The sequence below is a fragment of the Convolutriloba macropyga genome, chromosome 14 (genome assembly GCF_964194025.1).
Source record: "Convolutriloba macropyga chromosome 14, txConMacr16.3, whole genome shotgun sequence".
Classification (NCBI taxonomy): domain Eukaryota; kingdom Metazoa; phylum Xenacoelomorpha; order Acoela; family Convolutidae; genus Convolutriloba; species Convolutriloba macropyga.
This window is the reverse complement of record NC_134481.1, coordinates 2,105,789-2,133,664: the sequence shown is the minus strand read 5'-3', so window position 1 is coordinate 2,133,664 and position 27,876 is coordinate 2,105,789. Positions and strand designations below refer to the sequence as shown.

Sequence of the window (27,876 nt, the reverse complement as noted above, 5' to 3'; positions counted from 1 at the left end):
TGAATGATTGATATTTATTTAATTATAAATAATCATACCTTTAATAAACTGTTCTAATCTTAACACGATTGTACACAGACTTTGAGCTGCATTTTGATGGACACTATTTTAGGAACAATCAACACATTATTTTTATGATAAAACTACGAATCATTAATTATTGAAATTTATAACTTTTTTCAAGTTGATTGCACCAAAATAGCCAAATGTTGCATTTCTAATAAGATCATAATTGTTGTATGCTAGCATTTTTTTGTGAAATTTTCATTGGTCATTGCAAAAAAAATATAATGTATAAAATCATCAATTATATGAAAAAATGTTGAACAATTTGTAAGATCTTATCAGAAATACAAAATTTATGTTATTTTTTTTTTACAAAATTTGACTTTCAATTGTTCGCTTCAATTTATCTTTAATCATAACTATTCAACAATTTGTTACCACATACACTCTGTTTTTCATCAATAAGAAGTTGGTTAAAATCAAGTCTCAATTCTGTGCGAAGAAACATTAGCTGAAGTTGTTGTTGCCGCTGAACAAATAGTGAACAAGAAAGGTTGAGGTCAAAAGGAGAGTGATCGACCACGCCCCCATCGAATAAGCTGAGTCGACTTCTTTCAAGGTCGAAATGTCTGAAAACAGCAGAAAAATAAGTTCACATCAATTAATACTTGAAAAAAAATAATTATAATTTAAGCAAAACGAACAGATTGTCGTCAATTGAAAGACAAACATAAAAAATTGATTCAAATTACAACAAGCCAAAAAGAATCACCACAAAATAGCGAAACAACTTGTATTTCGACAAGACAAGAAGCTGTGATTGAAAATTTACGACAAAATTTCAACTTGCATAGAAACAATCATAGTTTATATCTAAATAGCTATATTAGACAGAAATATTCACCGATTACTTATAACAAAATTTATTTTAAATTTGTTTAGTCTATACAGATACTAGACTAAAACAACCACCCCGCCCCCAACAAATTAATATTGGGAACCATATGGCATGCAAAATTTTGCCAATAAAACCTCTCATAAAAACGGGTAAAAAACAAATGTTTGTTAACTTTTCTGTTATTCGTTATACGCTAGCGAAAAAATAACCTGTAAAAACTGTTAATTTAACTTAATCATATCGACCTCCAATTTAATCATATTTTTTCTGTAATTGAATATTCATAAGCTTAATTAATTTTGTTTAAGAAAATGAAGTTTTCTCAGCCCATTGCCCTCCAAAAATTGCTGAGATTTCTCCCACATTTCAGTAACGGCATTGCCGAATATAACCATCGAATATAACCAAATTTTGCAATAATATCACCAAAGAAAACATTTTTTAAAAAAAAATTAATCAACCAATAACTAGCATTTAGCATGCGCCCACCACCATCAAGAACTACATAGCCTCATAGTATATAATTAAAGTACACTAAATGTACCCGCTAAACCGCATTACAACACTAACTAAAGCAGAACTACAAATAATATCTTGAAAAAAAAACAAAACAGCCCAATTCTGCCGAGTTATTTATCAGTTACACCCCACAACAAAATATTAACTTAATGCATCTTACAATCAAATCTTATTCTAAAAACTATATTTAGCTTTTTAGACACTTTGTTCAGCAATGAGATCTTCACACTTTGCTTGTTTAACACTTAATTACAGTGCCTTTAAGAATCCAATGATATTTTTCAATAGAGATAAAATTTAGTAAAAGGTTGCTCTGCTAATTTGACAAATCGGAGAAATTATCATAACCATAAGTTATCAAAACAGAAATAACAAACATCTTTAACTCGCATTCTTTATAGAGGAATTCGGTACTTCACCAAAAAAAAGTTCTGTCACAGAAGCAAAATTGAATTCAATCAATATTTTTGAGACTGAAAATGCCTACATAATCTAGGAATGAAAACAACAAATAGAAACCGACAACAAGTCCAAATATCAGAGCCAAATATCTGCCAACCCACCATTTCAATTAGCATTATTCGATAGTGAATAGATGGCGAAACCGCGTATTTTTCGTTGAACTAATTAGATAAATCAATAATCAAATTTCTATTTGTTTTCCGTTCCCATTGGTCTCTGAATTTACAAGGTCACAAATAAAAGGCTTAGCTTCCCAACTAAAGGAAAAGCTTTAAGACTTCCAAAAGTTAAAAACATGATGTTAGCTCTTTGACTTGAAAAAAGCCCTTGCCAAAACTTTGAGACAATTATTATCCAGGATCATTTTATTATTGATTTTGATTGGTTTTATAGTTAAAAAACACTGAATTCCGAGCCATATCAACGAGTAAACAATTGATGTTAGTCCGGTAGTGTAATTATTTAAATTGGTTTATTATTTACATATTACAACAGAAAACTTAAGTTAATTCAAAGTATGTCGCATATCTCAAAATACAAAAATTAATTAATTAAGTTTATAATGTCAACCCAACCAGTAAACAGTAGTTCTAATTCATTTTTCCAAATTTAAAGTCACGCCATGTTGAACAAATAACCTTCCACAAAAAGGGTTCATTTTGTAAGCTGAGCAGAAGAAAGTTCTAAGTTGCTTGGGGAAACTTTTGTCTTTTTTGATTTTAATTTTACTTGGTAGTTCATTCCAACCTAGTATCGCTAATCTAACAAACTAGTTTTGCATTTTGGTAGAATAATTTTTGGTCCCAGAACAATTTTTTTTGTCCTTATAGACTCATGAAGATTCCAGGTGATTAAGGGACGTCCCGATGATGGTGAAAAAGCAGGTCGTAACTGTTTTTTATTTTCCAAAAGATTTTATTTTCCAAAAGTTTTTTTTATTTTCCGATCGTCAAATACATTAATTATTTTGAAAACAGGGCATCTTTACTACAAAATTAGTATTGGTAAAATTTAGTTATTCTTTTGATGACTTAAATTTTAAAGTCATTAATTTTTTCGAAAAACGTTCCCGCTGTTTGTTTTTATTTTTAAAAACCACTTAGTACCTAAAGATTGAGCAAAGCATTGAATTGAAAAACCGGCAGGGAAAAAATTTTCAGTGATTTCAAAAAAAATCAGTCATTAAGTTTGCTTTTTTCACCACAAGACAAGAAAAAAAAGAATTAACAAAAAAATAACTGGTTTGAAGACCTCAAAAAATACAAATAGTCTCAGACAACTCAAGGACAAAAACCATAACTGTATAGAAACGCGTGTTCCAGCATGTTCATAATTAAGTAGGGGAAGGAACGAATCAAGATGATAGTTTTAGATATTTATTTATTTTTCACAATTAGAGTTTTTGGGGCAATAATTCGTGTAGAAAAAAAAACATCCTTCAATTATCCTTAGTGCTAACCTGTTTAACATTGAGTGCGGCATCTCGGCTCTCTAAGTGATAGAAAGATGTCAAGGACAATAATTTTTTGTAACAAAAACCTGCAACAAAGAAACATAATCAACATCAAGCTAATTTCCAAAAAAAAAACTACAGAAACGAAATCACGCGAAAAAGTCTGAATTTCATAATTAATAATGAATCGTTTCACAATCATAAGATCTAATCAACCCCTCCCCATCATAATTTAACAACAGAAAACACGACGACAAAACTGTGAAATTGTATAACATTGTTTACATAAAAAACTACATTATTGGAAGTAACATTTCAAGTGAAATTGACAGTGCACGAAATTAGAAACAAGTGTTTTAGAACATTCGGTTCAATTTTGACATTAAAATTAAGTGCTTCATGATTCAGACAGTTTTCAATGTGCAGTAGAAGTAATAAAATATTAATAGATATCGATTTTTCAGAAACAAGTTTTCTAGTTTTTCTAAAATTTAGAAGAAACTGACACAACGGGTATAACATTGTTTGTAGTCCAGTCTGTCAAGATTATAGCGAATATAGGGTCCGTCAAAATCTTCAAAAATGAACTGACGGTTATAATCTCTTGGCTTGATTTTGATCAATTCAATTGAAAATTGCGCTTTCAAACCATCGCTAACACGAATTGAAAAATTACTACGAGATAAGCAAAAATTAAAGAAATATATGAATAATCTTAACTGTAAAACACAACTTGATTGCAAATATAAACACCCGATCCACAAAAAAGAATGCGGGCTATATTGATTGATCAAAAAGTTCCCAAGAATATTATATTCGGTTAATTAACCCCATCTCCTAAAGTCGGAAAACTAAATTTGATGACTATGATTTCAAACTAGCAACGGGTAGAGAGCAGTTGAAACACTTAGAAGCGAGGGACATTTATTGATTATCGTGCCATATAAACTTTTTAACTAACTTGTAAATCTATTATTCAAAGAGGCTATGTCAAAATTTCATATGCTTAACGAAACGCCACTCTAAAATTTTTTCGAATTAGAGATATTATTTTCAGTTCAAATTTGATTTTCCACACTTGTAGATAATTTTTCATTTTCTAAAACGAAGCTTGTCCTTGTAAACGAAACTGAAAGAAACAAGGAACGGCGTTTCTGAAAAAAGATGTGACTAAAATGAATGTGTAAATCTGAGATTATTTTAAACCTACTGAACGATGCTGGAAAAAAAATTAAATTTTCCCGACGTGAAAAATCAGGAGTGAAAAGTCAATTTTTCCTAAATGTGTGAAAAGTCGAATACTCCTAAATTGATGAAAAAAGACAAATTTTCCTAATATTTTCCAAAACTGTTCAAATTTTGGTATGATAGAATTATATATTATTCTTTATTTGGTTGAGTTTATAGTAAATTTTAAAAAAATTATGAAAAACTTCTAAAGAAAATGGAGTTATCTCCACAGAAGCGAAACCGCATCAGAAATCCTAAGATTTTTTACTCATGTTTTTAAATCAAGAGCCATCCCCTCCCCGGTAATTTCATCAGCTAAACAAGAAATCAGTTAATGTTTGACATTTATTTGAGATAAAAATCGGATCTTTATCTTTTCCGTTTCTGCCCCCTCCCCCGCCCACCTTAGAGAGCGCCCGTACCGAAAAATAGCTCAAAGTAATAGAATATATTGGTTTTTGTAAGCAAAATTGGATTTTCTGATTGGATTATGTTGGACTTTGGATAATAATTGACTTAAATATATGATTTTAAGTAAATTGATTGCAACCGTTCCAATTTTAGCTATTCAGATTCGAGTATTGCTGTGCAAAAATTACAGTCGCCTCACATCTAAACTCTCTTTACACTTATAATACATGTTGTAGAGAAAATCTATTTCCACGTAAGAACAGCATAATATAAATTTAAAAATTTTCAAAACATTTTTGCGGGCTTTTTTCCAAATTTGCATTGTGTAAGGTGACTTTGAAAGAGCAATCTACTCGTCCAACTTTTGATCAAGTTATACAATCACATCTTCATTAAAATTAATTTACAAAAAAAATTGTTTTTTCCCTTATAGATAGCAGGTGTTTTATTGATCTTGACGTTTATGGGGTTGTTGTGAATGTCATTTTGTTTATCGACAGGCGTGAAGTTTCCAAAATGAGAGGAGATGTTGGATCAGTCACTTCAGAAACGAAAATCTGAAAAGATACGTTTTGACTGCAAGCAGGTGAGCAGTTCACAGGGAACCTCGATCCTGATGTCAACATCGTCAAATTGATGTATGTCCAAAATGGTATATGTATGAACTCAAACTGTAATTTAAATCAATCCTTTATTTTTATTTTCTATCTTAAATCTATTTAAATTAAATTAAATTAACTTTAGTGGCCGCGTTTTGTCCCTTAGGTCATTGATTACAAGATTTTTAAATCGATTTTGCAGTTTAAAAGTGCAACTTAAATTGATTTTAATGAGCATCATTTTGGTACAAATAATCGAATATGTAATCCATTTTATAATCGACTATTTTATCAATTTTGTCGGTACTGGCGCATATTATTTGCACCCCCACACGCACGTCGTTAATATATTGATTTACTATGTAATGACACGTGCTCTGTAATTGAGGGTTGCATAAAATACTGGGGGGGGGGGGCACAAACGGAAAAGATCCCGGAAAAAGAAATCCTTTAGTTTTCGAGGCGCCTTTTTTTCACAAGTGCTCAAAAATTCGTGCCCATTGAACTAAAATTTTACTCGAATAGACTACTTTGATTGTCAATCGTCCTAATTACCAATGCAAAATGATAATAATCTAATAATTATAATTAATCGACAACTAATCTAGTTTTCGGATCTATTTTTTATCACTAATAAAAAAAACTCCTACCGTTATGACATTAAATAATATTACAATTTTTTCTGATTTAGAAGTTTATTATTAACTCTTAAACATCTTACAGTTATAATAAACCCAGTTAAGGTCCCAGGAGAAACTGTCATCCAGGTCATGTCTATTTCGAAAAAAAACAAACCAAAATCGGATTTCCAATTTCAGATGAAAACCTCATTATTTAATCGGTCTGATCAGAAGTTAATCAGATTCAGGGGAGGGGGGGGGGAGTTATTCATACCTCGATATTCAGATATAGATATAAGACCCTCCAATCAGAGGTAATTTATACCCCGAACAGATTGGTGAGAGGTCTGTTTAAAAATGAGGCGATTTGCTTTGCATTCCAGTGATTTAGGACGGTCAACACAGGGTCTGGACCTAGAGCCACGTGACCAGATGTCAATTTAGTCTGGGACCTGATGGGGTAATTTAGTATTACAGAATAATTGTTACAGACATGTACACATGTGACATTGAAATAGTAATAAATAAAAACTATAATTGATTATTTGGTTGTCAGCTATTTGTATTTATTTTTGCAGTACGCACCTGAGACTTCTGAAACAGTAACAGCAACTATACCTCTAAAACAAGACTCACTATTCTGCATAGATAGATAGATACATTACATCTAGATTAGATTAAACTTCAAGGATCTATTCTACCCACCCCCACCAAACACCCCCCCCCACCCCCCACCCCAACCCAACTTCGTGGGCACAACTTTTACGGCCCCTGGGCAGATGGTTATTTTTTACATAGCAACGTGCTATATAACAACACATAATTTGCAATCGGGTGCATAAAAATAGTGGGGGTGGGGGTGGGGGTCGAAACTGAATAGATCTGATTTGAAATACAGGTAGTCATGATTGCAATGATTAAATATTACATCAGAACACCATTTCCTTCCATTGCCCAGGTAAATAATAAAAAAATATTTTTGCGGAAGAATTTTCACACTTACAATGCGTGTGTGCTTTCACAATAATCGCATCTGCTATTTTTCAATGTTAGAAGACTTCAAATGTTTTGGGGCAAAAATAAATTCGCCCGGTGAAATGAATCTTTAAATATCTTGACAAGATTCTTAGCAAGAAATAGTAAGATTTTTTTTAGGAAACTATGCTTTGTAACAAAAAAGCATCAATATAATCCAAAATGTATCATGAAAACGTAAATTATCAATAACTTGCTAAATACTCTCAAATTTTCTCAAGAGATCAAGATCTTGTATGTCTTGGCAAGATGTATCATATTTCGTTTCACGAGGTTTCTGTCAATTATTTCTAGGAGTAGGAAGGAAATAGACCTGTGTAAAAAGTTTTAGAAGCAGCGCAATCAATATTAGACCAGTTGAAGCTTAATAGAACAGCCAGTCAAATTGTAATAGTGAAAAAAGTCTTAATCAGTATAAAGAGACCAACTGCACTATTATTAGATTATAAGATTATTCATTTAATTCTGAAAAGAATTCTTGGTGCTGCTAAGAAAATCTAATAAAAAATGATTAAAAATTGCAAAGCAATAATGAAAAGTTAGATTCGGACGACTAGAAAATCAATCAAATGAAAAAGATAGAACAGTCTCGTTTTTTAAAGACGAGCAAAGATGGCTCCCTATAAGGTTTCAATTCAGAAGCGGAAATGCCTTCGAAGTATTTTTAGGTAGTTTTGTTTTCATGTAATAAACTGATAACGGATAGAGCGCGTCAATGAGTTGACTAGCTTAAATTACGCATTAATAGATATTTATACCAACTAAAAATTTAAAAAATATGGATCGGCCACTCTCGGTCGCGTATGAACTATAGATCATAAAAGCCAATTATCTTATGTCTTTGTTAACTTCAAGAACATTACATGTCATGCGAAAGAAAAGAACTGTGGCCACAAAAATTATTTCGATAAAATATATAATTTAACAAACTATGGCTATCTACAACATTACAAAACACCATTTCTGATTTTTAAAGAAGCAAAACAGCAAGGTATATTATATTGGGGAAGTTATTTTTGAAAATACAAACTGAACTTTAGTATTCATTTGACTCAAGATCTTAATCAAAATGCTTTAGAACCATTCAAAAGACAAAAACAAATATTTAATGTTACAGATCAGAAAAAACAATTCGAGATCAGAGAAAAAATCTGTGTATAACGCTAACAACTGGACATCAAAAAGTTGCAGCGCCCACTAAAATTTGATGGAAAAATTGAGAGAAATCATAGCGTAGATAGAGTAGAGAATGTAATGTAATGATAAGAAATTTCAACCGAGAAAAAGTCAAAAATCTATGCAAAATGGTTGGTATCATCTATAATCCAATCTATGTTCAGCAAACCAATTTTCAGCAAAAATAATATTAAGTTTAATACTACTGCAGAGAATTTGAAGGCCACGTCTCAATAAACAAAGTAAGTTCATTGCAAAAATTGAGTGGGCACGAGATGAAACAAATTAAAAACCTAATTTTCCAATTGGAAAATAGCCCTTTACTTACCACAGGAATCAGTGAAAAAGAAATTTATATTTAATTTTGGTGAACAATACACAAAAACATGAATAAATTTGGACCAAAGAAATAAACACTTTGGCATTCGAAATTTGCAAAGCTGCAGCTTCATTACCGTCCACATGACTTTGGTTATGATTGAGTAAAAAAATCATTATTTGAAAGATAAGTACTTGACAGGAGGAATCCTGAACTACAATTTCAAGAATTTTCATTGACTAAACAACAAACTGAGACCTACGAGTTGCCAGGGATTGATTAAAGAAAGCATTTAGAAAGAAAACCCACTGAAGAAAGACACATAAATAGTTAAAACAAAAGTCAAAATGCCGCACGCTAAAAAAAATCGCAATCGAGAAACCAAATTTTTGTTCAAACACCGTTTTCGCACTCTACTTTAAAATTAGATTAAAAAATTCACGCCGCAAAACCACTCGCTTTCTTGGTCCACTCCCTGATTCACTACTCCAATTGGACAAAAAACATAAAGATCTGTAAATATATCTTATACTAAAGCTGGAACAACGACAAGAAGTTGTCTCCACCGAACAACTAGCCTTTCAAATAGTTTGTAACTACTGGCAAAACGCATCAAAGCAAAGGAAAATAACAATAAGTCAATTTTAAAAAAAATTGACAAAAAGTAAATTAAAGAAAAAGAGTTTGTTTCATGCAATCGACAGTACGAAATAACTTTTTACATAAATTAAGCTATATTAGGCTCCCAAAAATTGGGCAAAACAGAGAAAAAAACTAAGAAATTGAGGAAAAAAAACATTACAGCTTTCTCAAATTTTTAAATCAAATTTTAAAGAAAAAAAGTTCTTTATACATACAGCAAAAAAATTGATTCGTAAAAGCAAGTGTATGCGATCATTCAGATTAAATTCAGTTTCCAATAAACGCAATAAAACATCACAGTGGGCCAAAAATTGATAAATTAGCCTAAAAAACGGCAAAATAGTGTAAAACCCTTCAAATTAGCATAGCACTCTCTTTAATTGCTGAAAATCTTCAAAAAGTTACCAAAACAACCTGAATAACCTTCCTTTTAGTCTGAACAACCTTTTAGATAGGATAAAAAATAGAAACAAGAGAAAGCTTCGAAAAACCGCTCGCTCAGCGAAAATTTTTACACATACTTTCTTGCTCTGTAGAGCCAAAACAAGGTTTGAACGAAACAACCACTCCCTTTCTTCTCCGCTCTTCGAACTTATGCACCAAAACAACTTTTTCAAACTTTTTTCGCTCACTGAACTTCCGGTTTTTTGCCCGCTCGGTTATCAAAAAAAAAGAAAACATAACGCCTGACCGAGTCGTAAAAAAATTCAGCACGCCAATAGAATTCAAATTCATTGAAATATAAAAATTTTTAAATTGTAACAAAGCCCTCATTGCAACTATTTGCTATAAATTAAAATTAGTTACACAATACACCATGATCTTCATACTTGATTTGATTCGTGGTAAAAAAAATTAAAAGTTTACAATAATTTAAACAAAAAGCAAAACAGTTATGTTGAATGCATTCACAAAGACTTATTGAAATGATTTCAAAAAAAAAATATGGCGCAATGTTTGGTTAGCCTGATTTCAGCTGAATTAAAAATGGCGCATAATTTGATCAAGATGAAATGATTGATTCAGTTGTTTGTTTTAAGCAGCAATTAATATTCTGACCTTTAGAATTGTTATTTTTCACAGGAGACACAAATAATTCTAAAAAGACATGCGAAGTGTTCTTTCTTATGCTACGAAACATTAATCAAGTGTACCATTTTGCTAATCTTGCGGTAACTTTTTATCCAAGAATAGGTAACTTGAATTTCGATTTCAAATCGATTTAAAAAAAAAACTTCAATAAAATATCGTAATTTGACATAACGTGAGAGCTTAACTGTAAAGGGTACAAAGTTATTGTGATCAGTGAAGGTTCAAAAATTTTGACAAGGTAAAGAATTAAGGGAAAAATACTAATGGAAAAAATAGAAAAAAAAATTTAGGTAGTGACGCGTTTAGCATAAATGGGTATAAATGGGTATGATTAATTGTAACTGTTGCTGGCGGTTGTTTATTATTTTTGCGAACAAACTCACCTATGACGTTGAAGCTCCTTTCAATGCTCCCTAACTTGCAGGTGTAACAACCCGGATCAGTGCTAGAATCGAAGTTCTTGATAGTGAGTGAAAAGGTAGTCCTACTTGACCCATCTGTGAATTTCTTCTGAGTCGGAACTAGTTCCGTGTCTTCCCCGTCAACTATCACTTTCTCCTCCAATTTACCTACAATTCCGTTGGCTGAGACGGCACTGCACTGGTCAGCCACTGGCTTCTCTGCACCTTCAGATTCGGATGTCGAATCATCGGTGGGTTGTTTCAATGCTACCTGTAACAAACCAAATACTTTAACCTCTTGTTTTGTAACAAAAATTTAGCTGTGATTAGAATAATGAGTCCGATTAAGGTCGTTCGTGTTTAGTCCGATTTGAGCTAGGACACAAAAATAATTTTCTCAAACAATTTTCATAAGAAAACAAAAAAATTTGGGTATAAAAAAATCGCTCCACCAAATACGCGTTAAATATTCTGATTTTAAAAAATAATGTAATGTTATTAGATTCAAGTTGACAAAACCATGTGATGATAAAAATGCTTAAATTTCAAAGCACAAACATGCAATCATTGAATGTACCTGTCATGTATGAGTTAAAACAAAAACTAAATCTGATCTGTAATAAAATGTCCTCGAGACCTCATTGGCGTACATGTGAGCATTTCTACATATAGTGGATTATTTATGCTCAACTAGGTTTTTTGTTCAATCAATTTTGAATGATCGATATACTTATCGCAGAGATTGTGAGTGGTAACAATAGAAAACCCCTACAGCGCAGAATATTTAAGTAAAAATATTTTCATAATTTCATTTTCCGATTTTTTTTAAAAAAAACTTGCATATTCAGCGCAGTTTCTACTTCTTCTCAAAAATCTTTTCAAAAAAAGTGAGTGGTGACAATGAAACCCTCTCTCCGAGTTAACATTTAATAAAATGAAGGGTTCTTCGCGATGTGCATTTTTTTCGAGGAACTATCCAGATTTAAAATTTTGTGAACATTCAACTGATTTCCGTTTTTTTTGTTCAAATTTTACATAATTTTTGCGCAAACGACTAATCACTTTTGCTGAACAATGCTAAAACAGAAAACGATACTGTTATTACTTTAAACCTCAATAAAACGATTCTGTTATTACTTTAAACCTCTTTTTACCGGAAACAGACACCTGAAATCTGCAAACAAAAACTTAGTATATTCAAGTGAGAGCTATTTTTTTCTACTTCCGAAGAATGTGTTCTGTAATTAAACTTTGCCAGCTAATTTCAATGGATGTTTATCCAATCTGCATATTTTTTCTAAAAACGCTTTTTTGTCAAATTATGTAATGCGCTAAATTAAAGAACAATTATGAGATTCTAATACACAAGCAGCGATAACACGGCTATTTTTGGTTTCCCTGTGGATTTCTACCATCAGGAACCATTCAAATTGTATTGGGGCACTGTCTTCTTCAAAGCTTTCTCAGTTTTTACTTTTTATCTCTATGACAGACAAGTACGACTTCGTATCAAGTTTCCATAATTGAGAGGTCCCAAATACGTTCAAATAAGGCTCAATGAACATTTATGCAGTTTTCAGAGAAAAGCTAAATAATAATGACAGGTCCCACTGGGGTTAAGCGGAGGTTTTATTGGACATAAATAATCTTTTCAGTGAACAGATTGGTTTCATGGCTTTGATGCCAATGCTGTTTTATCGCACAATTTTCTGAAATATTTGATTTTCCGTTTTTTTTTAATTTCGTTATTTTTCAGAAAAATCTGCCGGTATTTGTTTTTCTTGTGAACGGAAGACTCATTCTGAACGATGATAACTATTATCAGCTTCCTTTGGTGGTATAAATGAACTATTCTGCCACCAGTTTATGATTATAATGACTTTGAAATTATTTTTTTCATAAAATTGACACTTTTCTTTTTTTGTCAAATTGTACCTTCTAGTGTTGTAAATGACATATCCAGTCCACTTTGTTTTGAAGCATACATTAATCTCTGTATTCGTTTTATATTCTAATTGATACTTTAATGTTTTTTACACCATGCATTTTAATAAAAATTTTGATTTTTTTGGTACTCGTCATTCTTTGTGGCCCTTGTTGTGTTTTCACACTGTCTCTTCAATAACAGGAGGTCCCATTGATGTCCCTTTGTTGTATATCTTGACTTGTAGTTACATTAATGGCAGGTCTTATCGGACCTCTGATGCGGCATTATTTAAATAATTTAGTGGTGTGAGTTTTCAACAGTATTTTTAAAATCTCATATCAATTATTTCGAACAGCATGTGAATTTTTGAAAGTTTTCTGTCTCTTCTTCGTTTGCTGACCATTAAGTCAAAAATGAGGATGAGTTCGGTCGGAGCATTGTGCAAACGCACATTACCGAGCCTCCTTTTCTATAACCTCAATTTAATACAGTACTTTCTATCCGGAAACTAAGCATCACTTCATCATTGAGTTTTGATTTTTTTAAAAAACACTGTTTACAAGACCACGGTGAAAAACAAACGAATTCTGATAAAGGCACAAAAATCGCTGATTAACATTGAGATTACTTACATTCGACATCGACATAGTTGATATGTTAGGAATTGAGTACATAGCTCTGTCAGTTGCAAAGCAAAACAAAAAAAATAACTTTGAGTTTAGCTTACCTTGACCCATTTGAAGGTGGGGTCGTTTTCTTCTATTTGAGGGTTGGCCAGGAATGAGCAGTCGATGGTAGTGCGACCGGTCACTTCTACTGCTATGGGATCCTTGTTACTAGTCGAGCTCCTCTCGTCCAATCTAACACACGTTCACATGAACATCATTTGGATCTATTATGCCCCCCCCCAATGTTTATATGCTCCCCATTACGAATTAAGTGTTGTTATGTAGCACGTTACCATGTAAAAATTGGCGAGTGCGCCGGGGGGGGGGGGTAAAAGATATATGCCCGCTAAGATGGGGGAAGCAAAAGAGTATATCCCTTCATTTAATAAATAAATGTTAAGTTAATTAATGATTAGGGTATTTAGAATTTTGCGAGCACAGAACAGTCAGCCCTCCTTCCCCGATCTTTTGTACCCCCATTTTTGCACATAGTCACGTGCCACAGGACAAAACTTTAAACACTCGCGTGTGACTTTTCAAAAGCCAGTGGCAGGTTCCAGAGAACCAAATTCTCCTATATGCAATGCCAGATGTTGAAACTTAACTGTCCCAAAAATTGGTGTCTCAGCGTGTGCGTTTTTATTATAGGTTTTGTGACAGTAATTCAACCGATTTAATGAACTTTAGGAAACTTTATAACACAAGTGAGGATGCGGAATGTGGGGTGGGGGGATTATTCGGAAATCCTTAAAGGAAAAGATTCGACATGACCCTCCTTGCGAAACGTTTCCGTTGAGGATTCCCGAATAATTACCCAATGGGGGGTGAGTGGAAATTTAAGCGAATCTAACTTGGCCGAGAATCGAACAGCTAGGGTGTACTGGTCAGACTGGAACTGTTTCTGTTGCTGGCCAGAGGTGGATGGGTAGTTGTAACTGCACTGGAACTTTGCCCCATTCAGTTTCTCACTCGCTGTGAACGAGTAAGAGGTGGAACCTGCCTTCGCACCTGGCAGTCCTTTTGGAATGGTCCTGTGGAAAAAAAACAAACAAACAGACACTACAGTAAAGCTTGTTACTGAGTTGCTTCTGTTTAGCTTTCAAATCATAATTTTAATGTCTCGTTCTTAATCAATTAGCACTTTTTATTATAGCTTGTGTGGATCAGGCGGAGGTCTCAGACCAAAAGTCAACATGTCCATGCCGTCTCAGACAAAAAACACCCATATTCAGACGTTCTTGAGTTCATTCGTGTTTCCAGCCCCCCCCCCCCCCCACGTGCGTTCATTTTGGTCTGAACATAACAAAGTGTGGATATGACCTCTGCCTGAGGTCTGTTTCATGATTTTTTGTCGCGGGATTCTTTTATTGAAGGATATACTTGTTACAAAGATTACGCCTTTCCCAATATAACCTCCATTATCGTATGTTAGCCATGATTGGATGATTGGGGGGGGGGGGGGGCTATAATAGAGAAGACCCGAAAGCTGAACAAGAAGGCTCGCATGTTTCTATGCGTAGCACATCATGTTCCCACTTTCGCATTTGAAAGCGTGCAATGCATAATATTATTATATCTGAACTGATACTGCAGAAACGCTTGTTCTAATTAATCTGTTTTGGCAAGCTAGCGAATGTTTTCTAGCTTAAGGTTGAAAAACAGCATGGAAACAAATTAGAGTTTTCAGAGGCCCCAAAAACGAATGAGTAACCAACAATTACAAAATTAATTTCTATTTTCGCCCAACTTTTCTTGAAAATTTTCAACAGAAAGGTATTTCTTTACCGAAATAAACCTATTAAATCTCATTTTTGTGTCATTGACAAATTTCATTTCTCTTTATCAGCTCATGAGGTCTTCGTTACTATTTTTAAACACAATTTGATTCAGCAATCTGTGCAGCAAAAAATTCGGCAATGAATGAATGAAACAGACCACGTTTTATCCCAAAAAAGCTATTTAGGTTTCCTGGGAATTATAAATCAATGGACAGACCACCGCCTACACCAGCACGAAAACGAACACAAATAAGTCTTATATCAGATAATGATATTATTCAACAACTTCGCCTGATGTCAGATGACAGTGACAAAGTAATGGATTACGTTAAAGGGCCTTTGAGTTCATCGAAAGACAACAGCAACAAAATTCAGCGAAATGAATTGCAATACGATTTCTGATACTCATGTTGATGACGAGGGATGAGTGATGATTGAAACTGTTAAAAACAAACCCCTTTTGCCCCAAAAATTTTTTGTTCTAGCTTTGATAATGATGATGAAAACATATAACGGGGTATATATGGAGGAGAACGAGCATGTAAAAGTAAAGGACGCTTTTTTACTTTTTTTGAATATAAGATCGTTGCGATGCCATCATGACCAGTTGAACGCTTTCATTGAAGGTTTCTCAACCAAACCATTAGTAATTGCACTCTGTGAGACATGGTTAACAGATAACGACCCGACCTCACTTTATAAAATCAATGGCTTTTCTAATATAGTAACTCATAATAGAAGCGGCCAAAAAGGTGGAAGATGCGCATTTTTTGATGATGAAAATGTTGACTTTACTGTTAAACATCTCGGTGATCAAATTGAAGGCTTAATAATTACAATTAATTTAAAACTTGAGCTACAAAATATAACTGTCATTTACCGCTCACCAACATTTGCAATCTCAAGTTTTTTAGAACTTTTTGAGAATTATTTGACCACTGTTCATCATCTAAAAGGAGATCACATTGTCGGCGAAGATTTCAACATTGATTTTATGGGCTCACACAATAGCAGATTTTTTAATCTGCTAAAATCTTTCAATTTAAATCTCCAGAACCATTTTGCAACTCGCGTATCCATAAACAGTGAAAAATGTATTGATCATATTTTCAGTGATAAGTTTTAAACTTGCAACACGGTTAGAACTGATATTTCAGACCATTATGCTCTTTTGATCAGAGCTAACAACAGTACAGAGAAGAATTGTGTCGCAAAATTTTTTTTACAGAAAACTTAATAAATTGGTGGAAAGTAAAAAAGTTTTTAACAATTTGTTTCTCTTAAATCATGAAATAAAAAAGAATTTGAAACAAAACAATGTAGAAGAACAGATCAAAGAATTGACAGAAATTATTCTTGATTGTATTGAAAAATTTGCACCATTAAGAATCTTGAGATTTAACCGCAAATCTCAATGGATGACCAATCAAGTGAAAAACACCATCAAAAAGAAAAACAATAGTTTCAAAAAATGGTTGGAAAATCCTTCAGAAGAAAACCATAAAAAGTATCGGCAACAACGCAACCTTGCAACCAAAGCTATCAAAAATCCACGTCTGAGCTATTTTGATAATCTTACCAAGAAGAAAGACAAAACGAACAAAAGCCGTTTTTCTGCGTTCAGTGAATTTTGCACTGACAAAAATCAGTCAAATTGAACATCAATCCCGAGATTTTCAATGATTATTTTGCTGGCATAGGCAAAAACTTAGCTTCAAGTTTCAATGAAACTGATATTTGTTTTGGCAGGGAAATTATCAATAGCTTTGTTATGTCACGAGTTATTGAAAAAGAAGTCTCAGCTCCTATTATATCACTGAAAAACAAAGCATCGTCTGGTCATGATGGCATTAGTAACATTATCGTAAAAATTTCCATCTCAGTCATTTCACATCCACTTACAAAATTGTTTAATCAATGTATTAACCTTGGTTACTTTCCTTCGGAATGGAAATTGGCGAAAATAAAACCATTGTTCAAAAATGGTTCAAAGACCGACCCGAGTTGTTACCGACCCATCAGTCTCTTAAACTCGTTGTCGAAAGTGTTTGAAAAAATTTTATTTAATAGTATGATGCATTTCACTAAAAAGTTTAAAATAACCAATGAAAATCAATTTGGATTTCAACAAGGAAAATCGTGCAATAACGCTTTGATCTCTTTTACTGAGTTTTTAAGGAATTCGGTAGACCAAAGTTTAAAGGGGATAGCATGTTTCATTGATCTAAAAAAAGCATTTGATACCATATGCCAAAAAACAATGATTAGAAAACTCGAAAAGTACGGTTTCCGAGGGAATTTTTTGAACTTAATGAAGAGTTTTCTTGAGAATCGCCACCAGTACGTTGAATACAATAATTCTGTCTCACAAAAATTGAAGTTAAACTATGGCGTTCCGCAAGGGTCAGTCTTGGGTCCACTGTTTTTCCTGTTATACATTAATGATCTCCCGGGAGTTTGTAAGTCAAACAAAATTACTCTGTTTGCAGATGATACTACAATTTACTCTGCTGCAAAGCAGAACACTAGTTTTTTCTATAATGAAGTTAAGGAAACAAAGAGATGGTTTGAAGAGCATAAGTTGACAATTAATGACAAAAAATGCAGCTTCATGAATTTTGGAAAACGTGAATACTTGAACAAAGATTCTCTAGTTAAAAACGTACAAAATTTAAACAAAATTACGTATTTAAGCATCATTATAGACCACAAACTGAATTACAAATCTCATGTCGAAAAAATAGCGAAACAGATGAGTAAGTTTTGCGGAGTTTTGTACAAAGCAAGATACTACTTTACAAAAAATCAGTTACTACTTTTCTATGAAAGCTATGCCACGTCTGTGATAACGTATGGTCTTATTGTTTATGGTTGTACAACTAAAACAAACCTGAACGAAATTTTCAATTTGCAAAAAAAGAATTTTTCGAGCAATTTTTTTTGAACGGAAATTTGATTCCGTTCAATCAATAATGAGCAAATTCAAATTGCTCAACATATTTGAACTGTATGTATCAGAAATTTTTCGAGAAGTTTTTTTTGCAACTGGCAGACAAATCTGTTCATAAATTTCTTTATAAGAAAGAACTTCTTGCTAGACGAGTAACTCGGAATACAACTAAAGGAATTTTACCAAGCAAACGACATCATAAAGAAACAGGAAAAAAATCTTTACAACGACAGCTCAGACTGGCTCACAATTATGCCGCTGAAAACAACCTAATCCCAGAAAATATAGCTAAAATGAATCGCCATCAGTTAAATTTTTTGACACAAAATTTTACTTTCCTTTACATTTTTGAAAATCAAAATTTAATAGATATGTTTTTTTTGACATGCGTTAGGTCTCCTCCAATATACTTCTGGGCTACCCACTCGATGAGACATAAGTCTCTTTGGGATGCCCGCCAGGCAGTAACATGTAATATTTTACATATTTATATTGCTGTTCTGGTTAAATTCAAATTCAATTCAATTCACAAACAAGAAATAAGGCGTAAAATGCAAACTCAATTAGTCTTACGAAAATAAATGACATCAAACACCTCCACAGGCTATCTACATTTTTAGGATTGTTCAACAAAACAATATCAAAAAGATTATAAACCAAATTGTTATTAGGGGTTGTGTTTCTTACTGGCCGAACACAAAATAATTTTGAAAAAAAAACAATGCTGAAACAACATAATCAAACAGAGAGAATTCTCAAAACATTCTTTTGTAAAACAGACTGATGTATGCGCAACAGCTTCATTTTGGATCTGTTGCGCATAAATCTAGACTGGTTGCACAGCTGTCTGTTCAATTTTGCCTCCAGGACAGTCTAGGACACCTAAATTTTCTCAGTTTTTGAAAGGTCAGCACGAATTTTTTTCAAATAGTTTTTCTCATAGATTCGAGAACAATTATGAGAGACCTCAAGTGATTTTCTTCTTCTAATTTCTCAAGATCTTTGGAATTTCAAAAAAAAGAATAAAATGACTCAAATCAAAAAGTATTTCTATTGACTTCAAATACAACGAATAATTGTCTCGAAAAATTTTCTCAAAAAAAGTATTTTTGTGTATTTAAATTTTAGATGATGACCTTTAGAGAGAATGGGAAAACAAATTTTGTCCTTATATACCCTCCAGCTATCCGAAAAAAAAGCCACCAGCAATCAAAAATTATTGAAATGTAAACCAATTTGAGAAAAATTTGATCAAAATTCAGGCTGAATTGACCCAAAATTTATGACAAAACTGGTGCCAAAACGTTGTCCAAAAAACATATTTCTTTTTGTAGTTCTAGATGCAGAAAGAATTAATTTGATAGCACATATGTTACTCTGGGAAGCAGTCACAATTTCAAAAAGTGTCTCAGCAAAAACAAAGCATGAAGCAAAATATGAGGGAACAATAAAGGTAAATTGTAATGGCGATCAATCCAAATTTCTCAAACTAGTCTTAACCTGCACTTACTTTCCTCAAACTATAGTCTCAAAGTATTGGTCTGTCTAATCAAAAAGATGCGCTTTATGTATCTCATCGTAAATTTGCGTTAGCTAAACATGACCTTGAAATAAATTCTGTTAAATTCATCCCGCAGTTGTGTTGAATTGATAATGAATTTTCACTTCCGCTATAAATTTCCAAATCAAAGTAGTATACAGTTACCAAAAACCTTGTACGAAAAAATGAGAATTTATTTACCGGCTGGATTTTTTAGCGCAAAAGCAAAAAATGCCCGTTCTGGAAAAGTTTGCCCGTTTGTATTTCTGGAACGTTGAATAGGCTCAATAAAACCAACCAGAGAAAAAACTTGTGTCGACTTTTCAACTGCCTATATAGCAACACGAGGAAGCTTACGAGTCTGTGCCTTCGCCTACTAGGAGGCACAGATTGGGAATGCAGTAAAGAAACGTTAAAATGCTCACATAAAACCATTAGCAGATCGGGCCTTAATTATGCAGCATCAGTATGGACACTGAGTCTCAGTACCTCACGATGGAATGACCACAAAAAAGCAAAATTCCGCTCTCCGCATTGCAACTGGTTATGTGCAAATGACAACCAAATACCATTTACATAATGGAGCTAGTATATTGAAAGTCAGAGATTACAAAGAAATTATAAGCACGCAATTCCTAGCTGGCGCATTTAACGTAAACAGACCTTATCACTTTACATCAAAACCGTCAAAGAGCCCTGGAACCATCAAAAAAACCTTGCAATTTAAATTCGGAGAAGATATCGAAAAGCTACAGAAAACAATATCAAGCACCAAAGAAATAAAAGTAACAATACACAAAGAAACCGCACTGAAAGCTAAGTTTAGCTATAAATGTGACCAGTGGCCACTAGGGTTCGAAAACGCAGAGGTCAGTTGCGCAGTGACTAAACTCCCCCGATCAACTAGAAGAACACTAGCACAGCTCAAGTCTAGATATAGCACACTACTGTACAGCTTCAATAGTAGAATAAACAACGAAATCGAAAACAAATGCGAACTATGCAACGGTACGCCCCACGACACCACTCACCTTTTCAACTCCCCGAGTAACCCGACCGAATTAGAAGCAATTGATCTATGGCTAAAGCCAGTAGAGGTAGCAGCATTTCTGGGCCTTGATCAATGAGGAGAGAGCGTGGAAGCTACAACAACAACAACAACAACAACAACAACAACAACATCAACAACAACAACAACAAGTCTATGCCTTCACACTTCTAGCTCTGAACGTCCACGTAAAAGCTCATTTAAGGAATGGACATTGCTTTTAAAAACATTGAAGCAGAAAAAAATTTCTTGATAGATGATAAAAGAAAATAACACCTGTCATAAATGGTATGAAGTGGTCGAGTAAAAAAAGAAATGAGATCTAAACATACCCTCAGTGTTCTGAAAAAAGTGTTTCAAAAGTAAAGAAAATAGAGTGGAAACTGACATGATCAGTTCTTCCAAAAATGAGCAGATCAGTCTAACCTGTACCTAAAAAATTAAGATAACGCATAAAAATTTAAATATAATTATGAATTGAAAAAATTAAGAAAACTACAGGAGATGCGGTCAATAAACAAAGACATTTAATAAAATTTCGAAAAAAAATTTGTCTTGAAGTTCATTAAAAATCCGTGACTGAGCTCTGATACTTTCCACAAACTGGAAAAAAGTATCACCAAGCTACTCAAACCACCTCTCAAAAACAATGTGAAAAAGCAAGGTGTAAAAAAAACAGCAAAATAGGTTGTTAACAAAAAATTCACAAAAAAACTCATCAGATTTGAAATAATTTTTAAAACCAGTCTCTGTGTTATGATACTTTCCAGCAAAAACGAATAAGCTTCATTCATTACAATCGTGGAATGACAAAGATGCAAGAACATTCCAAAAAACCCTTGTCATAGTCAAGAATTATAAGCTGAGTGCTGAGACTTTTCAGTAACCAGAACAAATCGGTGATGGAGTAACAAAAGGTCAAGACAATTAAGTGGAACTCAAAATTCCATAAAAATTTGTACTTTAATACATAATTTGAGCCTTGTTGATGGAGATATGTGTTGTACTCACCAGATGTGAACAGACTTCAAGAAAACGAACAAAAAGTTCTTTAAAACATATGTAAAAACAAGGAACATCACGAACCCCAAATTGAAGACTCTGATTTTTCATAACTATTTGATTGTTGTAATTTTTATGCATATTTGAGACTGCGATTTTTATATCTGTTTGATTTTTCTGTGATTTTTATAACTATTTATGAATTGTAACATATAGCACAGATTTGATTTATTGGGCCGAAAATTACTTTATTGGGCTGATACATTTCGGCCGAAAATTACTTTGGCACACGAATTTTGCTGTTATCCAGGCGGGAAAGTTTTAGTTTTTGTTTCTCAATCTATCTTTACGGTGTCAGGCCAAAATACCCACTTTTTACTCTATCGTTAAAAGACTATTTTGGCATTGGGTAAATTGTCATGTAATCATCTGTACATACCATTGGATGGTGGGAACGATCGATGGATCCAACTGGGTTCCAGAAGTGGGTTCCGAACACTTCAAGTCTATCTTGGTTCCACTGTCCACCAACTTATCCACAGGTGAGGCTGTCAAAGTCGGCTTGAAGTTGTCCGGAAGAGCCAAAACTGCGTACACTTTGGAAACGTATGTACTGTATGGACTGTTATCGAACAACTCACAGCAGTAGAACCCTGAGCTAGTTTTGTCTATTTTACCCAAGCTTAGGGCACTTGAGGCCCCTTCGCCTACCTTTTTGTATCCTTCGGAGGAGGAATCGGGGGGTGTGAACACGGGAGTGTACCCAACTTTTTCCTGTTTTGAGAAACTCCACTTGAAGACATTATCATAAGATTGTGAGGTGTCGCAGGGCAGACTGATGGGCTCTCCTGACTCGGACACTTGGTAAACTTTTGTCTCTATTTTCTCAGTGGGAAACTCGAAACAGGTTTTGTAGCCTGAAACATTTAAAATAATGCATACTTTTTATATAATATGCTTGTGTACATTTTTGAAATATATACATTTATTATTTCGTAATGTATTTTAAAAAAAAATAATACGTTAATTCCAGAAATGATATATAAAATACATCTTGCAGGTAGTGCGTGTAATAAATGAATAATAAACAAAAATTTTTGAATTATTTTTGATTTTTATTAAAAACATATAATTGTTTATTTAAAATTAGAGGTACAAAAAAGACATGAAAAGATTCTAAGGGTTCAAACAAACATATAAAAGTTAACCATCTCTTTCGTTTATTATTTCCATTGGTAAGAGCAGATGCTCTATCAAAGTGACTTTGGGTATTTCCTATTATACCTCCCCCCCACGAAATTATAGCCCTGCCATTATGGTATAATTACCATGATTGGGGGAGCTATATGTTATATGATCACTAAGCTGGGTGGCTATAACGGGAAAGAGCCCTGACTTCTTCACATCATTCGTTTGTTATTGAATATTACCACACGGTTGTTATCGCCACCGAGAAGGTATCAAACTCCGAGGCGAAGCCGAGGTGTTATGATAACTTCGAGGGCGATAACAACCGTGTGATAATATTTTTAATCAACACCTGTTGCGATCATGTTTGTTTTTTTAGACTACAAGTTTATCGAACCGTTTCCATCATTAGACTACCAGTTTATCACCACTCTTTTATCACCAATGTTTACTTTGTAACAGTGACGATAAAAGAGTGTGATAAACTCGTAGTCAAATGCTGAAGTGTTTTCCAGTGTCGATCGGGCATTAAAATTTATTACACTGGCAGTTTATTTAACTGCTATTATCGCAACAAGTGTTGATTAAATTAAAAAAGACCACATTGTGATGGTGAGACACTACCTCGCAGTGTATGTTTGTTTGGATCATTTCAGTTTGTGCCCCCCCCCCCAGCTTAGTGGGCACATATTATTTGCACCCCCAGACGCACGTGCCATATTTTTACATAATGATTTACCATGTAATGGCATCTGCTCTGTAACTGGGGGGCGAATAGCGTACTGGGGGGGGGGGGCTCAAACGGAAAAGATCCGTTTGTTTTTATATGCACGTGCATACATGTATGTTAGATTAATGAATATGTGAATAAGGAATATATGAAAATAAATCAATTTCTTTGATAGTTAAATATCCTTTCATTGGAAGAACTGTGTTTGGTTACGTTCTTCATTTGAAGAAAATATCTGTAAATGCTTTAAATGAAATTCGAATCTTTTCCGTTTGTGCCCCCCCCAGCTCAGTGGGTGCATATTATTTGCACCCCCAGACGCACGTGCCATTTTTTTACAAAAAGATTTACTATGTAATGACAAGTTACGCTGTAACTGGGAGCACAAACGGAAGAGATCCTAAAATTCATGATTTCCTAAATTGTAGGAAAAGATGCGTTTTGTCATTATTTGTCATCCCAGCAGCTCGATTTATTTTTAGCTCCATTGTGACTCAAAAGGTTGTTCGGTTAAATTAAAATCGGAAAACATTGTTTTGAATCGCTAGCATAATTTTACAGACAAGGCAAAAAAGAGTAAAATTAGAACAAAAATTTCTTTGAAAAGAAGGTTATAGCATTCAATTAGAAATAAACACAGATGCTATCCTTTCATTCACCCACAATTGTAAGTGTATGACTCCATGTAAATTCACTTCTTAAGAGTGATAAAATGAGATTTTAGTTTTTTAATGGCAAGAAAATTGGTGCACTGGCTTCAAAACATCAATTGCCCGGCAATGTTGACAAATACGAAATACTTAAAATTACTACATCTAGAGACTATGTTGAACAGCAGAAGTGATCAAAAAAAAGTTTGCTGACAACATGGAGCAGCCAAATCCTAAAACAAATACAAGGAAACCGAGACTTCGACAGCAGCTTTCTCAAAACCTCAACAAAGTCGACTGGCAAACCTGCACCCCCGTGAGGTATAAATTTATTTGCTGTTTTGAATCAAGACAGATTTGAAACACGATACACAAATAAAGCTTCCTTATTTCACTAAACAGAAAACTTTTTATATTAAAAAAACAAAAAACATTCTGTGATGACGTTGGTGAATGGCATAGCAACTGAGATATGTTCCCTTCTATTGTTTCAGAAAATTCATCGATCTTAAATGCCTAATTTAATTCAAGTAGGAACCAGCAATTTTTTAGCGATCCATTTCATCAAAGTCCAGCGGTCAAACAGGAAACAAATCAACGAACAAGGCATTTGAAAAGGAGGTTTTTATTGGTCTTGAGCTACTTTTGAATCTTTCTGTAACAGTCGCTTTTTGTAGTCGCATGACATAATCTTGATAATTACAGGCCTCACTGGTTTCTTTTGAGGTATATATGAACTTACTTATCAACGGATTTTTTAACTTCGACCCTTTTTGTTACTTAGTTTCATTAAGAACACATCCTATATCTTTTCTACAGAACCAATTATTTTTGAACAACATATGAATTTTTGAAAATTTTCTATCTCTTCCTCATTTGGTAGACAATTAAATAAAAACGTAGTTGAGCGGGGTCGGAACATTATGTGCAAACGTGCTTTACTGAGCCTCCTTGCTCTATTAGAGAGCAGTCGCATCTCTAACTGTTGAAATCATTCATAATTGTTCTAAGCAAAAGGAAAAAAGATTTCAATCTTGTTTTGCTCTTGGAGTTGTTATAGGGGAAATTTCTCGTGTACAGGCAATCTTTTTCGTCACAAAACATGAAAAAAAAGAACGCAAAAGAGCTCTCGATAGTACATTAACATAAACGAAAAACATCTTGAAATCAATACCAAGCATTAGCTGCTTCAATAAAGTTAAACCTTATGCCCTCAATTGCAACAATGCTTATACTTTGTAGTTAGAATTATTAAAGTCAACCCAATGAAAAGAGGTCAAAATTGCATAGAGACACCAAAATGCGTTGCAACATGATGTTATTCACTGAGCTATTATTAGTTTTTATGGTTTTTGGTACCTAATTGCATAAAAATAACAGACAGTTTGACTTCATATGTAATTCCAGTTTTATGATCCTTGAATTCATAAACATGCATGCAAAAAAGACCCATTGTGATAAAAATAAGATGAGACATAAAGAAACATAAAAAAGCGCCATATCATTTCAGATATAAAATTAGTCGTATTAGAACATTTCATACAATGGCATCATCATTGAATGCATTCTTTTTGCAGCTGAGCACATTCACAATGACGCAAAGAATTTTTTCCCGTTTTTCAACTCTATCTTTCTATTTGTTCACGTAGAATTGGATATTCCGCTTATTTTTCCCACCATTCCACCCCACAAACATACCTGCTCCATTTAATCTAATCTATCCCCTCCGCAAATCTAATCAATACAAGTTTATACTGCTTATAGTCTAAAATACGTTACTTGTATTTCACGGCGTTGACAAATTCGATTCAACTATAACAGAAAAAAAATGTCACACGATTGCAAAAAATCATTTCAGCGAAACTCAAGTAATTCGACAGAGAGGAAAACATTTCTGCGATTGCACCCAACCGGTACTAAAAATTGCGCGTCAAAAACGCCTTAAGAAATGCTGCATGTTTATTTTACCACGGGAGTCAGTAATTAGATCAGAAAAAGGAAAACTATATTTTCACAAAAAAGTGAGATTAAGTTCATCGATTTTTTTTATTTTCAGCATTTACTTAACACCAAGTTCTTTGAGTTCAAAACAAGGACCGTGAAAAAAATAGTACATTAGATTTCATTCATCAATTCAGTTATTTGAGTAGATATGAAACACTTTAAGCCTTAATTGCAATTGGCAATTTTTGATTGAAATAGGACATTAAACGCTCGGTGTCAACTTCAATTAATTTTTCGACTTATCACAACTTCGATATAATAATAAGATATGTCAACCTTCATTCTACATGCATTTCGCATGACCAAAATAAAACAGTCCAAGCATTTCTTATCGCGATCTCTTAACCAAATTTAGCATTCTATCTTTTTTTCAAGCTCAATAGACCAACATGGACACTAAAATCCACTGAGTGGAAAATGATGGAAAACGAGGGGGGAAAAGTTGAGCAGCAAGCCACAATAAAAACCAGCAAAATGCACCTGAAATATCACACGGCAAGGAAACGACATAAGCTTAGATTTTTTTCCTTTGAAAAAGTACCTTCGGGTCATATAATTCCCCGTTTTTGCAGAGCTCTATGTATGATTGCGTGGTATTTACTTTTGAAAAAGGAGGCTGTGTGAAATTATAAGGGAAAACAATTTTTCTGTCTACTTTTCCCCGTCTATTTTGGCAGAGCCGAAACATCTAAATGCGCAATTCTTAATGCTAAAGCGAGTTAGTAACTATTTTTAGGCGCAATACATTCGATATGTATTATAAAAAAACTGAACTCACGTCTCTGAAAAATATATTTGTACCAAGTCTATATGCATGTTCAAACGGCAATCACCATATTGGCCGAAAGGGAGTTTAGCCGACAACCTAAATATTCCAATTTAAGCTGAAAACCCGACCGCCCATCAATTATTGTTGAGCGAATTATATTTATTCTGAGCAATCAGATTTGTCGACTAATCAGAATTAAACTGCCGGCTAAGATTCTCAAATTTTCTTGTGGGCTAAACTCACTGTCGGCTAAAATTCTCAACAAACATTGAAGCATTGAAAAATCAGACGGAGGTTCTGGTTAGAGGAAAAGAACTGCAAAAAATGAGAATAGATAAATTATGTGACAGACAATTTATTTTAATGAGTGCAAATTAGCCGAAGGTGATTTCAGCCCAACCAGTTCCATAGACCAGTTCCATTCACTATTTAAGTAAAAAGTCAAATTTTTCAAATGCTAAATCGATTTTAAAAAATTTTCATTATTTTTAAAAAAAATTCTCACTTATATCTGAGAATAAATTTATTTAAAATTTAAACCAATAGTTTAAAGAGAATATTTATTTCAGATCATGTTACTTATTAAGTTAAATCTCAGATTGCTTTAAAAAAAATAGTGTGAAAAATGCCCGTTTTTAAAAGCGAAAAACATTTCATTTTTGTTTCAAAAACAGAAAAGAGCTTTTTCTCTGGAATTTGTCATCAATTCAGGCAATGGGCTTATTGCATCGAATACTAACTTCTGCTCTTAGAAGACAT

At 33.4% G+C, this 27,876-nt stretch overlaps 1 protein-coding gene across 1 annotated transcript; it reads right to left on the bottom strand.

Annotated features, from left to right (window-relative positions):
* Positions 1 to 363: 363 nt before the first annotated feature.
* LOC142353370 (uncharacterized) lies at positions 364 to 27,876 on the bottom strand. Its single transcript, XM_075405603.1, has 7 exons — positions 27,858 to 27,876; positions 22,216 to 22,717; positions 14,310 to 14,489; positions 13,518 to 13,650; positions 10,846 to 11,134; positions 10,430 to 10,468; positions 364 to 635 (listed from the first exon to the last, which is right to left on the bottom strand). The coding sequence occupies exons 1-7, from the start codon at positions 27,874 to 27,876 to the stop codon at positions 514 to 516; spliced, it is 1,284 nt and encodes a 427-aa protein (XP_075261718.1). The 3' UTR covers positions 364 to 513.

Bases quoted from the DNA above. Each gene is read 5' to 3' on its own strand.
- LOC142353370 (XM_075405603.1), bottom strand. The intron at 14,490-22,215 runs GTATGTACAGAT...TTTTTTCCACAG, and splicing joins ATCGTTCCCACCATCCAATG to GACCATTCCAAAAGGACTGC. The intron at 636-10,429 runs GTCAGAATATTA...TGCTGTTTTCAG, and splicing joins GAAAAATAACAATTCTAAAG to ACATTTCGACCTTGAAAGAA.